This window comes from Lagopus muta, chromosome 3, assembly GCF_023343835.1.
Source record: "Lagopus muta isolate bLagMut1 chromosome 3, bLagMut1 primary, whole genome shotgun sequence".
NCBI classification, from domain to species: domain Eukaryota; kingdom Metazoa; phylum Chordata; class Aves; order Galliformes; family Phasianidae; genus Lagopus; species Lagopus muta.
Genome location: NC_064435.1, coordinates 70551443 through 70566976, shown reverse-complemented (window position 1 = coordinate 70566976; position 15534 = coordinate 70551443). Strand labels below are relative to the sequence as shown.

General features: G+C 42.0%; 1 protein-coding gene across 2 annotated transcripts in view; it reads left to right on the top strand.

Moving 5' to 3' along the window:
• Nucleotides 1-4321: 4321 nt before the first annotated feature.
• Nucleotides 4322-15534, top strand: part of CTNND2 (catenin delta 2) — a 613278-nt gene continuing 602065 nt past the window's right edge. The window contains exon 1 of one of the 2 annotated variants that reach the window (XM_048938460.1): nucleotides 4322-4382. Coding sequence is in view for 1 of the 2 variants with exons in the window: in XM_048938457.1 (XP_048794414.1) it covers nucleotides 5118-5154 (37 nt within the window). In the remaining variant the exon portion in view is untranslated. Of the gene's footprint in view, nucleotides 4383-5047; nucleotides 5155-15534 lie in introns of those variants that run through there. The other variant, XM_048938457.1, reaches the window with a different exon arrangement.

Here is a 15534-nt window from a genome sequence, read left to right as displayed (position 1 = left end):
CCACCATTGCTGCCAGGCCTCAGTGCATACAAAGCACGCTAGAGGACCTTGAGTCCTTGTTGCAATCGGTGCACTCTAGAATGGAATCCAGCTGTGACATCAGCCTTGGTTCCACTAGTGAGGCAAACACTTTGAAAGCACCAAGAGGGTAAACAAGAAACTGCAATATGGATGTGTAAGGAATATTGTAACAAGCCTTCCTGTACACTAAAGACTAAAGTACATGTCATGTAAGAAGACAAATATGCATGATGTGTAAAAATTTACGTGGAACAGAGAAAATCTTGCAGGAAGTTGCTAACCCAAGGACCTTCAGTGGTTCCATATTTCACAAAGCTTACTAGTGTGATTACTGAATGAAACTGAGAGCGTGAGTCTGGATAGGCATCAGGTAGATGCTAATCTCCTGTGCACTAAGAAACCAGATCAGCTGTCTCTGAGAACAGAAAGCCATACTGGATGGAAAAAAAGAAAAGCATATGACTTTTGGAGGATGTTACTCTTGGTGTTAATAGACAAATTTAGCTTCATTTTTCCTGCTGTTGCCTGAAAGTGATAGAGAATAGTTTAAAAAATACATACATAATTTCAAGACATGCCAAGTAATTCACTTCTTTTTCAGAGTAAGCAGTACCTCAGCTTTCACTGAGGTCTAAATAGATGTAGAATCTACTGGTTCCTTAAACTCTGGCAGCCATTCACACCATAGAAAAATATGAGCTAAAACTCACACATAATTGGATTAAATAAAAGGATAGTCCATGTAATGACATTTTGCTAACTGTTATTCAAACCATCCCTATCTGAATCTGTGGCAATATTTCTACTTGGCCTTTTGCAGGATGGCCTCTACTGTTGAGATAGATAGACAAACTCAATATGAAGTGTAAACAAGTACAGTGGAAAGGAAAAAAAGAATCCAAAAAGCACGATACCATTTTCTAAGTGTTATACCTTAATCCTAAATGCTTTTGCAGCTTTGATTGCACAAAGGAATACATTCTGAGAATAGCTTGGCATTTCAATTGACACTAATAGGAATAAACTTGTTTTGAACTATTAAAACTAGACTGTGATTTTCAGCTGAGTTGACAGCTTAGTTCTCATAAAACTGGTTCACAAGCAGATAGATTGAGATTACTTTCTTCCATGGAATTAGGGTGCAGAAATTGTTTCTGAACATTCACATCTTTGTATAAACTGTGTGCAATATAATATATGAATTTGTAACAGCAAAGTTTATTTTTACCATATTGGGAAGAAGAATTTTTATATTACACTGGTTTTTATTTGAACTTCTGGCCTTTCATCTTCTGTACAAGATACCAAAAAGTTTCAAAACTAGATTTCAATTAAAAACAAAAACAAAACAACTAAAATCTCCTTTAGTTCAGATGTGTGCAATTAATAAGAGTATTCAGATGTGTGCCATTAATAGGAATAATTGTTCATATTCCCTATGTCTTCTTAAATATTTCCTGTGTGTTCTTTCTTGGAGTTGTATGAAATTTCTACTGCCCCATTAACAAAGAACTCTTAGATACAGTTCTGTTATGAAATAATTGTTACTGAACATGACTGCTGTTTATTTGTGATTGATGTGCTCAATTGAGTTTTTGACCTTTTTGTATCATTGTACATGAAAATCTGATATGCTGAAAATGTCAAATTGCTTAGGAGACAAATGGAAACTATTAGTTAATATTCAATTTTAGTGATTTTTTTTTTTAAATTCAGGAGATCAAAATACTAACAAAAAACAACAAACCAACAAGAAGACTTCAATCCATCTGTTTTATAGAGGTTTTGTTCACAATCATCAATTTGATCATCCATGGACAAAGTTAGGAAGAAGAAAATCCCGGTCAAGTCTCAGGGACCTGAGAGTTGTCTTCAGTACGTACAATCCAACTTTCCCAGTGCAAATATACATTCATTTACAAAATCTGCAGGTGCTTTAAAATCAATTATATCTTCCTTTTGCCAGCCAAGCTTAGCACTTAAACAATAATCTGCTCATAACAAGACTGAGTCAAAACCAGCTGTGTCTCTGAATTCAAAATACCATATACTTCTTTAAAAGACTGCTGCTAAAAAAAAATATTTCCATGGGATCACAAGCTTATGCAAATGCAATCATGCAAACCTTCTCTTGCTATTTTCTCTTTGTCTTATAGGACTCCATTCTCGTTCCAGGATTTACATGTACTTTACTGTTAAGTATGCAATTGCGTACATAATACTGCATAACAACTTAAGAAAAAATAATAGAAAATAAAAATATTATAATCCAATGTTGACTTAGCTTATTAAGATAATATCATAGTCAAATGGGAGAGAAGAAATTTGAATCAGCTGTTTCAATACCCTCCAACTTCGTTTTCATTAAGGCAACATACTGCGTGTCTCACGAAATACATTCTTCCTATTATTTCTATGGATGTTGTCTATTTCTTTTTAATAATTCCACCTTTAAATGATTCTTAGAAAGTGATAAAACAGCAAAACAATAACCTCTTTAAAGTATCGCTTCAAATATGAAATACTAGTTACGCTTAGCTGTTTTTTAAGTTAATTAAAAAAGGCAAATAAAAAAAGTTCTGTTGATTCCAGAATTGCTAAAAGTTGCCTGCAACATGAATCTGTTTCATAGACCTAGTTTTAATTCAGCTACATTCTTAGTATGCATAGTTCCCATTGACAACAGTGTGACAAAGAAAGGTGCTGCCCACCCCTCCTGCCCCCAGCAAAGGATCTGGATTTGGGGAGCTTGGTGGCCCTGAATGTGGCAGGGGTTTGGAGATTCATGATCCTTGAGGTCCCTTCCAACCCGGGCCATTCTGTGATTCTCTGATCTCAATAATCTTCAGATGAAGTATACATTTAATTTTAATCGTTATCTAAATGCAAGTAAATCCATAATTTTCCATTCTGTCCAGAAAACCAGAAAACAAATGCCCAAACCTTGTTCTGAGAAGGATGAATCCAAGAGTAAATATATTTATTTTGAGACAGAACATGCAGATACGATTAGTGCTTGTGTCCATGTAACCCATGTTTTAGACAGGTTATCTAATTTGGGGACAGTGGGTATCTTCCTGTTCTCCTTGGTTAGATTTTTAGTTAACAACAGGAAAAAAAAATAATTGCTGCCAACTAACAGTAGTAATTCACAACCCTTGCACATAAGTTTAAACAATTTGTAGTTGTTACAGTTCAGATAGGAAATTTTCTGGAAAAAATTATTACTGGACTTAAATCTACTCATGTTATGATGTCTTTTTTTGCAGAAATTTCTTTTGCCCTGCCCTCATCTTCAGCAAATAGAAACTTAAGGCCTCAAGGACATTTGAAAATATTAGTTAAGTATAAGTGACAAAGACTTTTTACAGCTTCTATGCTTGAAAATCTTGGCCTTGATGCAGTCATCATTTCCATATCTTTTTTTCCTTCTAATTAGAAAGGGAACATAGAAGTCCATGAAGTTAACCAAGTATTATGCTGGATACACCACTCCCCAGGCACAGCTTAAGTGAGCCCGGCATCGCAGGCTGCCTACGGCTGAGAGGGCTGCGGGGACCGAGAAGGCAGCAGCCTGCACCTGTCTGGGCTTCCGGCTCATCAGAAAGCGGCTGAGTCATCGGGAAGGAAAGGGGCACACAAGAGCTGCGACAGAAGAAGCAACCCCTTCCAGGAGCTGCCCTTACTCCTTTGTACTTTCTGATCTCGTTTTTCCTTCCTCCGTATCACAGAACAGGAGCAGAAAGACACTCGTGGAGGGCCGGGTTGGCCTCCTGCTCCCGCTGCTGCTTCTTCCTCACCCTACGGTCCCCTCCGCAGGCGGCAGGGCAGGGCAGACACCTGCTGGAGGTCGCAGAGCAGCCCCTGCTTAGCGGGGAGCCGCTGAGCGAAAGGTGGCAGCAGCGAGTTGTTCTCAAACCTGGCGGTGGCGGTCCTTCTCACCGAATCGGCTCAGTCCGGTGACGGACACCTCTCCCAAATTCCCTGCTAGTCAAACACCCGTTAGCACTAAGTCCACCGCGGTGCCCCGGGGGCGGAGCAGCCCGCCTCGGCCCCCGCCCGAGCTCAGCCGCGCGGCTCCAGCCCGGAGCGCAGGTGGTACCCGCGCGGCGCGCGATGCCCCGACCGCCCCCGGCACGCGGGTTGAGCGGCGTCCGCCTGAGGACATCGGAACCCGCTGTTCAACTCGGGAGCAGCGCCGCAACGGCGCTTAAACGGAGCGGTGGAATGGGAACTTTCGGGCGCGCGCTGTCATTGCGTCGCACGCAAGTTTCTCGGTAAAGGGTTAAGCGCATACATAAGTAAATACGACTTCCATATTCCTCGCGCTCTTCGCTCGCGAAAAGACTTCTGCAAACACGGTAGGTTTTCCACCAAGGATGCAGAGAGAAAGATGCGGGATAACGAGCGCGGGCGTTACCCAGATCACATCTCTTCGCTGCTTTGCCGAGCGAGGAGAGCTGCCGGGAGGGGATCCCCGCGTCCCCTCCCGCAGAGCCGCTCTCTTCCCGCTTCGAGGCCTCGGCGCGGCCCCGCCCGGCGCAGGCAGCGGCGGCGCCTCATCGGGCGCGGGGCCGCCCGCCCTTCTCCCTTCTCCCTCCTCCTCCTCCCCCAGCCAGCGCCGGCTGCTCGGCCGCGGCGGGCGCGCTCCTGCTGGGGAGGGGACGGGAGGGAGGGGCGGAGGCAGGGCGGGAGGCAGGCAGCGCGGCGGCGAGAGAGGCAGGCAGCGCGGCGGCGGCGGCAGATGCTGCGGCGGCGGCCGCGTCTCCTCCGGCCACATCCTGCGCCCGCCTGGCGCGCAGCGCTACGGCGCGGCAGCGCAGCCCGGCTCCAGCCGCAGCCCCACGCCCTCGGGGCGGTGGGTGCCGAGCGCGCCTCGCCCCGGCTGCCGGCCGTCCTGAGCGCTCCGGAGCACACACGCACGGGCGCGCCCGGGGGGGGGGGAAGCCGAAGATGCTGCAGCTGGTGCTGGGCAAGGTCAGGACCTTGCGGTGAAGCCCGGGGCTGGCGCACCCCCCCCCCCCCCCCCAACCCTCCTCCCCGGCCCTTTTCATTCTTGCCCACCGGAGTGAGGATTTGCCTCTGGGGTTTGGTGGATGCTCGGGAGGAAACACGCTGGAGCGGCGCCGATCGGTGAGTACGGCGGGCACCGTCATGGTGCCAGGTCCCCCGCCTCCCTCCCTCCCTTCCTCCCTTCCTCCCTTCGTCTCCAGCTTCTCGGTGCGGGCTCCTGCGCTGCTCCCCTCGGCGAGGCGGCCGGGAGCCGCGTTTGTGCCTGCAGACGGGAGGTAACAAAGTGCCTCGTTTCTTCCTCCCGCCTCTCCTCCTCCCCCCGTGTTTTTCCTCCCTTTTTTCATACGCCGCCTATGTAGGGCACAGCGGCGGCTCCGTGCCGCCCGCCGCCCCGCGCCGATGCTCTCGTTACGGCGGTGAAGTCATGGGCCGGGGCGAGGAGGAGGAAGGCGGTCGGGCCCGTGGCTGCTCTGCGTGTCTGCGCGGCTCTGAGGGGTGTCCTTCCTTTGAAGCCCCCCCCGCCCCTCCCGCAAAACGCTGCGCTCGGGGAGGGGGTGGGGAAGGGGCTGCGGAGTGCTCGCTGATCTATTTTTAATGGCTGAAAGGAAAGATGCTCTTCTTCCCTGTACCCTTCCCTTACTCTATTGCTGGTGTGTAATGTGTTCGCATCGATCGGGCAGCGCGGAGCCGCGGCTGGGTGAGGGCACGCAGAGGAGGTGAAGCAGCACGAGTGGTGATTGTAGCACACCAGTACGTCTGGCCAAAGAGATCGGAGAGGAATCAGAAAGCCCCGAACTGAAATCATTTGGGGAACCATGTTAAATCTCCCCTGTAGGGACTGAAGGCATGGATACGTGGAAGATGGGAATAGTGCATCTTGTTGTGCTGAGGCGTTTTCTTTCTCACAGTTTAAGTGTTGGTGTGTGCTTTGTTCTGAGTCAGGGTGTCACAGTTAACCTCCTGTGTTACAGGAAAATAGCCCGAACTTAGAGGAAAATATGTAGGAAGCAATAGGCCTCCAATAAACAGCCAGCTGTTAACTTTATTGGCTGTAGAAGAATATATCATTGCACCTAAAACCACGTTTGCCTCTTTTATGGGTAATAACACGATGGAATAAAAACTTCATGTTGCAGGCTTTTTTTGTGGTCTGTGCGTAAAGTGGAAATCCTGAGCCATAGTTGGTAGCCAACTGTTCTGTTTTTTTTGTGGGCTGCGCCACACTCACAGCCGCACCTCTGGGGAGCGGGGGCATACCCAGAGCTGTGCAGGGTTTATGTAAGTCTGCTGTGGGCTTCTGCTCAATCAAGAGAAGGGAAATGATGCGTGTCATCCTGTATCTCAGGATATACTTCTCTTGTCTTGAGCTCAGGAAGTTACCTGGCTGGGCTGGGCTGATGTTGTCCAGGCAGCTCGGTTAGTTGGTCAGTGCAGAAGTGACGTGGTGTGTGGGAGTCAGTGCAGGTCTGTGGGGAGAGCTGCTGTGTGCCCTGAAGTGGGCCTCAGGCCCCACGGTTTTAGAGATCCAGGAGTCATCTGGTTGGCACTGTGGGCATTGGGAGAAACCCCAAACCCAACCACCAGGGAAGAGTGCAGTAATTAAGCAGAACTTGTGCATTCTGTGGTGATCAAACATCCCTGTAAGACTGTGTGAAGCTGCCCCTCTCGTCTGGAAATTCCTTTCCCTTTAGGGAGCTGTGATGGAATATCATCAGTCTGCATGCTGCAAAGCTGCACAGAACTTGCAATAGATCATTTTTATTAGTAAGAAGTTGATTAATGGCTTGGGGACGTATTGGATGAGACTCTATTGAGAGCTGCAGTACAGAAATGGGAGATTGCATCTTGGTCGCGGTGCTCAGAGATGGTTTTTGCAGCCTGTTATATAAGAGAAGCTTTGAAAAAAGAGAAGTGGGCTGTGCTATGTGTACATACCAAAGGAAATACCTCCGAAAGCTTCTGGTAGGAAGCAAAGTGTTTATTTCTGGATTTCAGTTGCATGAGAGTTTGTGGGTTGTGAGAAGGATGCTTTGGGGAGGGAACTCCAGCTACTGTGCTGAGTTCTGCTTGTCAGATCCCTTAGCTGATGCCAAGCAGTGATAAATGGCTCATCAATGGCTCTAGCTTCTGATTTTCACTTTTTTTTTTTTTTAAATAATGCTCCTAAAATTATTTCATCCTCACATAGTGAACTCTGACAGACAGCTGCACGAAATAGAAATAGTATCAACTAAAAAAAAAAAAGCATTTGCATAATTCTTGTTTGCATAATTTATCTTTGCTGACGGATGGTATCGATTTAATGACTGTGATCTGTTGTAATGTGTTTGTTTCTCGAGACGCGTAACATCAACTTATGCTACAAAGTAAGGGATGGAGCAGCTTATTTTAAGTGTTTTAAGAAATCTGTTTTTAAGTAGGGCTGTAGATTGGCGTATAAATTGAGCAGATAACAAAATCAGCAGAACTCACGACTGTTAAATTTTGCACTAAACTTCAGATACATTTTCTATTTCATGGTTCAGTATGATACGATTTTTAGAGCCTATCACTTGTGGCAATTCCTGCATATCTTTGTTAGGATTCCAGACGTACATTTCAAGTATTCCTAGAAGCAACTGTGTTCATGATTGCCAGTAAGATAAGGAAAGCACATCATTTTGGCACTCTTTACTTAAATAAGAACTTGTGGTTTTGATTCTTATTGATTGCACTTGCAAGTCATGAAGTTTGATATTTCCAGTTACAGCTTTATCCGTCAAAAATGAAGTGGATTGTTTTTCTCCTTTTGAAGGTCTCAGTACGATCTTATTACAGAATGAGTTTTGGGTGATTATTTAACTGCACAGTGTTAAATTTAGTAGTATGCTTATATACAACATAAGTAATACATTGCAATGGAGGCAGGATTTTTAAATATAATGCTTTTTTTTTTTTAATGACAGAATGACTCCTGAATAAGACTAAAATGCCTTTGCTTTTGAATAAGAGATTGACTTTGTTCACAAAAGTCAGTACATTTACAGAAGCAGTATTTTTTTTCTGATTTTAAGGGGGAAGACATAGGACAGCTATGCAATATTGGAAATAAGAAAATAGGTTGCCCAAAGGGGTGGTGGATGCCCTGTCCCTGGAGACATTCAAGGTCAGGTTGGGCTGGCCTCTGAGCAGTCAGATCTAGCTGTAGGTATCCGTGTTCATTGCAGTAGAGTTGGACCCAATGACTTTTAAGAGTCCCTTCCAACTCAAATTATTCTAATCCTGTGCTCATGAACTGCAGAACCAATGAATTTGGTTTATAGCTGTTCTGTAGTTAGGGTACTTGGAAAGAAGTCTGAATGGAGCAAGACACACTGAAGTGATTTCTTCTGTTCCCTTGGGATGTGCTAATACGGTATCATGAATGGGCTATAAAAGCAGATTGTCTGACCAGATTCTCTGGCAATATTCTGGTCATTATAAATGTAAAGGAAATATGTTATCTGCTATACAGGCACTGATAGCTATGCTAATAGATTTTTTTTTTTCTCATATGAGATGCTTGTTTATTGTAAAACTAAGAAAGAGGGAAACATCTCATTATCTGTGACAGCAAGCATTTAATGTTTAAGTTGTTCTTGGCATGCTAACTTCTGGTACGTCTTACTAGCTCTTAATCTCCCTGTTCTGCTTTCAAAAATTCAGTTATAGGAATAAGCAGTTACTTCAGGAGACACGAAATATGGAGGAATATGTAGTATCTTGATCAAAAGGGCACTCTATTTTGTTGAAGTTTTTTGGAGAGAAAAAAATAAAAAAGACTTCTAATGAAACTTTGTATTTCTCAAACCTACCAAGAAAACTGCAAACATTTAAAAGCCATATTTGTAATGACAATATTTGGTGTTATACTTGATTTTTTTATTGCTTTAGCCATTTTAGCTCTATAATATAACAAACCATGTTTTTCCACGTGTTTACATTCATTTTGAGAAGGCAGAAATATGCAGAGTTGACACTGAGTGCTAACATAAGAGCATTTGAGAGCCAAAGAAGTTCTACATCAAATGCTCTTTAAGGGAAGATTTTGGTTTTTTTGTTGTTGTTGTTGTTTGTTTGTTTGTTTGTTTTTGTTCTCCATTCTTTTTTTCTCTTTTTGCCAAATTTGCAGTTGACTTAATCACTCAAAATGTTAACAGTCAAGAAAACTTCTTTTGGAAACAGATCGTAAAACTTAAATGTTATACTAAGCAGATTATTAGCATAAGAGAATCATAGAATGGCCTGGGTTGAAAAGGACCACAATGATCATCTAGTTTCAACCCCCTGCTATGTGCAGGGTTGCCAACCACCAGACCAGGCTGCCCAGAGCCACATCCAGCCTGGCCTTGAATGCCTCTGGGGATGGGGCATCCACAGCCTCCTTGGGCAACCTGTTCCAGTGCGTCACCACCTTCTGTGTGAAAAGCTTCCACCTAATATCTAACCTAAACCTCCCCTGTCTCAGTTTCAAACCATTCTCCCTTGTCCTATCATTATCCACCCTTGTAAACAGCCATTCCCCCTCCTGTTTATACGCTCCCTTCACATACTGGAAGGCCACAATGAAGTCTCCCTGGAGCCTTCTCTAAGCTAAATAAGCCCAGTTCCCTCAACCTTTCTTCATAAATACCTTTCTTCATATATACTCCTCTTTCAGCCACAGGTATGTTTTTCTTTCCTGTCACAGTAAATTATTGTTCAATTAAACATCTCCAAAATATCCCTTTAAGGCTGAATTTTTTTCAATAGAGCCGAATGAAATTAGGCATGTAGCATAAATAAGAATTTTTTTATGAGCTTCTTAATTGTTTTAAACACACTGGATTAGACTTGACCTAAGATAAATTTATATGTAAAAGTTAACTTCTTTTAAATTACTGAAGTGTTTAGGGAAACAATTAGAGGCAAGTTACAGTGAGGTGTCTTCTGGCATTCTTCTCTTAATGTTGTACCTCTCTGGGTAGTAAGTAAGTAATTCTTGAACACGCACATTGTCTTCTCTTTCACAGAAAGTAGGTTGTTGTCCCAGTCAAGCTTGCATACTTTGTTAAGCTGAGGGTTTCTAATGAAGTACCCGTGTCCAGGGTAACCTGACCTTCAATTCTGTCTAACCTTATTTGACCAGTTGTGCTTATAAACACAGTGAATAAGTGAACAAGCTTTGGGTATTTAAAAAAAAAAAACAAAAACCAACAACCATATTTTGGGCATTTGTGAAGCAAGTTGACAATAATTGAAGAATCCTGTTATTCTTGCTATTCTCACTGCTTAATAATATTTTTGAAGCTTGAGCTATAAGAATCATGTAGCTTTATGTGTGGATTTCTATCATGGTGCTGAAGTCATTTAGTGTTGCATGGAAAAGCTTAGGAATGTGAAAGCATGCCTCATCTTTGTAAGTGTCTATAATATAGAAGCCTGAGTGCATTCTCAGAATGATCATTACAAAAAGAATAACTGAAGATACTTGGCATTTATTTTCTTTATTTCTTGTTAAACCAGGTTTATAGTATTTATCCCAATAGAAGGATGTTGAATAACAGGATTAAAAGCCCTGCGCAGGGATCACCACATTAATTCCCACATGCCTCTCTGCTGTTTGTGATTTCTTTTTCAGATGGTAAACTTTGGTTCACTCTGGGAAAAACAGGATCTGTGATCTGGCAGAGACCTCATTAATGATTGACTAGTACATGTTCTTTAATTTTACCAATGACATATAGCATCCTATAAAAAAGTGTGTATTAGATACATAACATTTCCTCTTTTTCACCTGTATAAATATGATTGTCTGCTAAAGGTTTTTATAGGATCAGAAGTACATATTTTTGGTTACAAGTATTTCCTAGAAGGTTGGCAGCTTCTTGTGCTTGTTTGCCATTTCTGACTTCTATTGTCTTTACCAAGAACAAGTACAGTATCTGCACAAAGCCTCAAGGGTCTTGGTGGTCTCTGACTTTAATCTCTTCAAAGAAGGGTGGGCAGGTTGAACTTAATTAGAAGCATGTCTAATGAAGGAGTAAGTTTAGAATTGAAGATTAAAAAAACCTGACATTAGAAACAGTCGTGGTACGAAGGAATCTTACATATGAATATCAGGATTGAATGAAAGCCATCACGTATTTGAAAAGCTTAGTGCACTATTCTACAAAGCAACTATTTTAATACACTCAGGTAAATAAGTATTTAAAATGTGCCATTACATTTTGTGCATTAAAATCAAATACTGAGGCATGCATTTCTGGTCAAATTAGGGAAGTTCATTAGCCTCTGTGTGCTTCCACTGGGATACTGCACACTTAATTCTCAGTGCTGACTGTCATAATGAGCTATCAAAGGATGGATAATACTCCTCATTTCAAAAAGAAACACTTCCTTATATTGTGTCACCTCGTATAACCTAGCAGCAGTCATGTTCAATGGATGAAATGTGAAACTATGACATAAAACAACTTTGGCATCTCTTCTTTGCCTCTCTGAGGTGGAGTTTTGAGCAACTGTTCTAAATGCTCCCTCTCTGTAAATGCCTTTTTAATTAGAAGTAGACTTCTAATCAGCTTCATAACTGTTACTTTTTTGTCTGTCTAGGAGATACGCTGCATGTGTAACTTTATCTGCCTTTTTTTTTTCCCTATTCTATTTGAAGATACATGATTTTTTGGTAGAGAAGAATAATTATTTCTTTTAGCTCATATATATTAGTATAAGAAATTTAAACTGAGAAGACACCTCGCTTTGAGTGTTAAAAACAAAATTCTATACTTTATTCATGTTTCAGGCCTTTGCTTTTGTTCAAAATGGCTAAAGCTTTGCATAGTTAGATTTGGGAATTTAATTTGATTTCCAGGGTAAGATTTTCTTTTTGTTGTGTATTTTACATACATACATATATGGGTGCAGCATTAGGATTTGAGGAACATAGTATATCTGATGCTTAATTCCAGCTAAATGCCAGATAATCCTGACCTACATTGAGAACTTTGGGATGTCTTGGATTTTTAAGACCTAGCATCTCTGACCTCCTGATTATGCTGGTGTCATTGGAAAGAGTACTAGGCAAAGTAACTTCAGAGAACTTGATCTTCCCTTTCGTGTGTGTATGCCCATCTATATTTTTGCAGGTTCTGTTTACTGTGTAGTGTCAGAGTGCATACACCTGAAGGCAGGCTCTCAGCAGAATAGCACTGCAAGCAGAGCCTTGTCTCAGCTGGCCTGCAAGGAGAAGGACTTTTCTCTACAGCATTGCTCGAGAGTCTTCATGGCTGATGGATTGCTCTTTGAGGCTCCCTCAGCATGGTCTCCATTCTGAAAAAAAAATCCAGTGAGGAGCTGCTTGGCTTTTGATTAGTGGTGATGACAATATTTCAGGTCCCTGGATGACAGATTGTTGGTGATCTATTGACAGAGCAGACTGGGAGCGGTGATGTTTGTCAAGGAGCCAAAGACTCTCAGCACTATAAATTGCTTTTGCATTTTTCACTGTGTCACAAAAAAAGGTGGGGACTGGGAGAGAGGTTGAAAGTCAGGATAGCTGTACTGTCAGCAAAATAAAATGATGCTGATTCAATCCTTTAATAGATAGTTGAGATAATCTGATTTCTAATAAATGTTTTCAGATATACATTTTCGGGAGTACTTTATTTAAAAAATTATACAAGTTGTAATGATGCCTTGCACAGATTCAACAAATAAACCTGTTTGAACCTGCTTATGAAATGCTTCTGTGTGTGCTATTTGAATGCTATAAGCAAGATAGAACTAGCTGCACCTGTGTCAAATGCACATCGCACAACTTGACATGCTAAGCTCCAAGGCTGTATAATTTTAAGGCTTTTTTTTTTTTCTTTTTTTTCTCTGAACAAAACTCAGTCATATTCTCAATTAAGTAACAGAAATCCAACTGGTTCAGTGGAAGATGTATGCTTTGCAAGATGGACCTTGGTCAAAAATATTTTCTCTAAAGTTAGCATTTTTTCACCTACTTCGGTCTTCCATGACTCCATAATCTAATGTTTGTCATGATGCGGGAAATTATGTTTCTTTGATTTAAAGAAAACCACAGGCATCTCAGTGGTATCATCAAACAGGCAGAGTGAATAACCTCTGTACTAGTTTATATTTTTTTTCCCTAAAATTTAGAATTTGTAAGTTTTGCTACACTTTTTCCAAGTTTGATGAATGTATGAATTCCAGATGGGAGGAAAGGAATGGAGGAAGGAAAATCAGTGGTAGTTTGTTTAGCTAACATTCTCTACAAAGATATCCTGTAAATAGCAGTGTTCCCCAGGAGATCTTGTTCAAAATGGTTTCAAGCTATGGCAGGGGAGATTCAAGCTGGACATTAGGAAGTATTACTTTTCAGAAAGGGTGGTCAGGCACTGGAATGGACTGCCCAGGGAGGTGGTGGAGTCACCAACCCTGGGGGTGTTCAAGGAAAGGCTGGATGTTGTGTTGAGGGACATGGTTTAGTGGGAGCTATTGGGAATAGGTGAACGGTTGGACTGGATGATCTTTTAGGTCTTTTCCAACCTTGGTGATTCTATGATTCTATGAAAGCTTCATCAGCAACCTGGATGAAGGGATAGAGTCCACACTCAGCAAGTTTGCTGATGATACAAAGCTGGCAGGAGTGGCTGTCACACTGGAAGGCTGTGCTACCTGGATAGACTTGAGAAGTTGGTCAGGAAGGAACCTGATGAGGTATAAGAAGAGAAAGTGTAGAGTATTGCACCTGGGGAAGAATAATCACATGCATCAATACAGATTAAGAGGTGACCTGCTGGAGATGAGCTCTGCAGAGAAGGACCAGGGGGGTCCTGGTGGCCAGGTGTCACAGGTTGGCTATGAGTCAGCAGTGTGCCCTGTGGCCAAGAAGGCCAATGGTATCTTGGGGTTCACTAAAAAGAGTGTGATCTGCAGGTTGAGTGACGTGATCCTCCCCCTTTACTCTGCCTTAGTGAGGCCACATTTAGATTACTGTGTCCAGTCCCGGGCTCCCCCATTCATCAATAAATAAATACCTAAAGGGAAGTGGGAGGCAAATGGATGAGGCCAGGCACTTCTCTGTGGTGTGTAGACAAGGAGTAATGGCCTTGAACTTGTATGAAGGAAGTTCTATAGTAACATGTGGAAGAACTTTATGGTAAGGGTAAAGGAGCACTGGAACAGGCTGCCCAGAGAGGTTGTGGAGTCTCCTTCTCTAGAGATAATCAGGAATCTTCTAGACACCTGTGTGACTTTTTGTAGGGTACCTGCTGTAGCAGGTGGTTGGACTTGATGATCTTTCGAAGTCCCTTCCAACCCCAGCAATTCTGTGATCTTTCCACATCCATAACAGTTAAGTTCTGGATGCATAAGGCTTGTTTAGCTGATACTGTTTTGTGCTTATCAATAAGTGATTACTTTCTATGAAAATGTGTTCTTTGAGGGAATGAAGTAATTATTTCTCCCCCACAATTCATTTTAAAGTTTCCTTATACAGTGTTCTATTTCATATGCTTACAGTAAAATACCAGGTCCTGACTGTGAAGGGTTTAATATTCTTTATTGTTTAATATTCTATAATGTTTAAATATCCATATTTGTTCATATTTTTTTTCAAATAAATCTTTATTTAAATACAGTCTTCTGGTTCCTTTTTCAGTTTAATTACTAGAGTATATTGGCAGGTGGCCAAAAAATGGTTGTGTTGTCACATGGTTTCATTTAAGTGTGTAATTTATATTGCTGTGCAATATAGTCATATTTTTTACTTAACAAATGAGAACGAGTGGCTAGTATGAAAAAGATGAATTGGCTAGAAGGAATGATACAAATGGGATAATTAAAGCTGTCCCTAAAACTGAAGTCAGATGGAGAATGGGAAGGAATAGTGACTCCTCTTGAGATTACAGAGTAAGAGTATGTATATTTTCTGAAATGCGTTAGTCCTACACTGTGGACTGTAAGGATCAGGTGAATCCTTACTATAGACTCTTGGGATGTTCCTTTGGAGAAGCATGTGTTGATTCTTGCCCTGTGCACATTGAAGGAGATTTTAGTTTATACTCTTCCGGGTTCCATTCTTTCATACTTGCCTACCTAACCAGCAAAACCGCTCCCTGTGTTGGTAAACTTGTTACAGGTTAGGATGCTGTCACTGCAAAGAAGTAAAATTGGGGTTGACAGCGAAAACAGTATTAATGAGTTTGTTCCACGTTTTAATTATGTAATTTATTACTCTGATCTGGAATAAGCTGTTGGACTTCAGGTTCAACTTTCATCTGAAAGATAAGAGCACAAGCTTTGAATACTGAGAATATGTTGGAATACTGAACACATTTTGCTGAATGCACATTAATCTGGGCTATTGCTTTTAGAATAAAGCATTAAAAAAAAAAAAAAGAGAGAACCTTTAGATTTCCATCTTCTCACTTGGAAATATGGTAGCCCTCTGAAACTCTGGCTAGTAAGACTTTATTGTCTATATAGAACATTAAT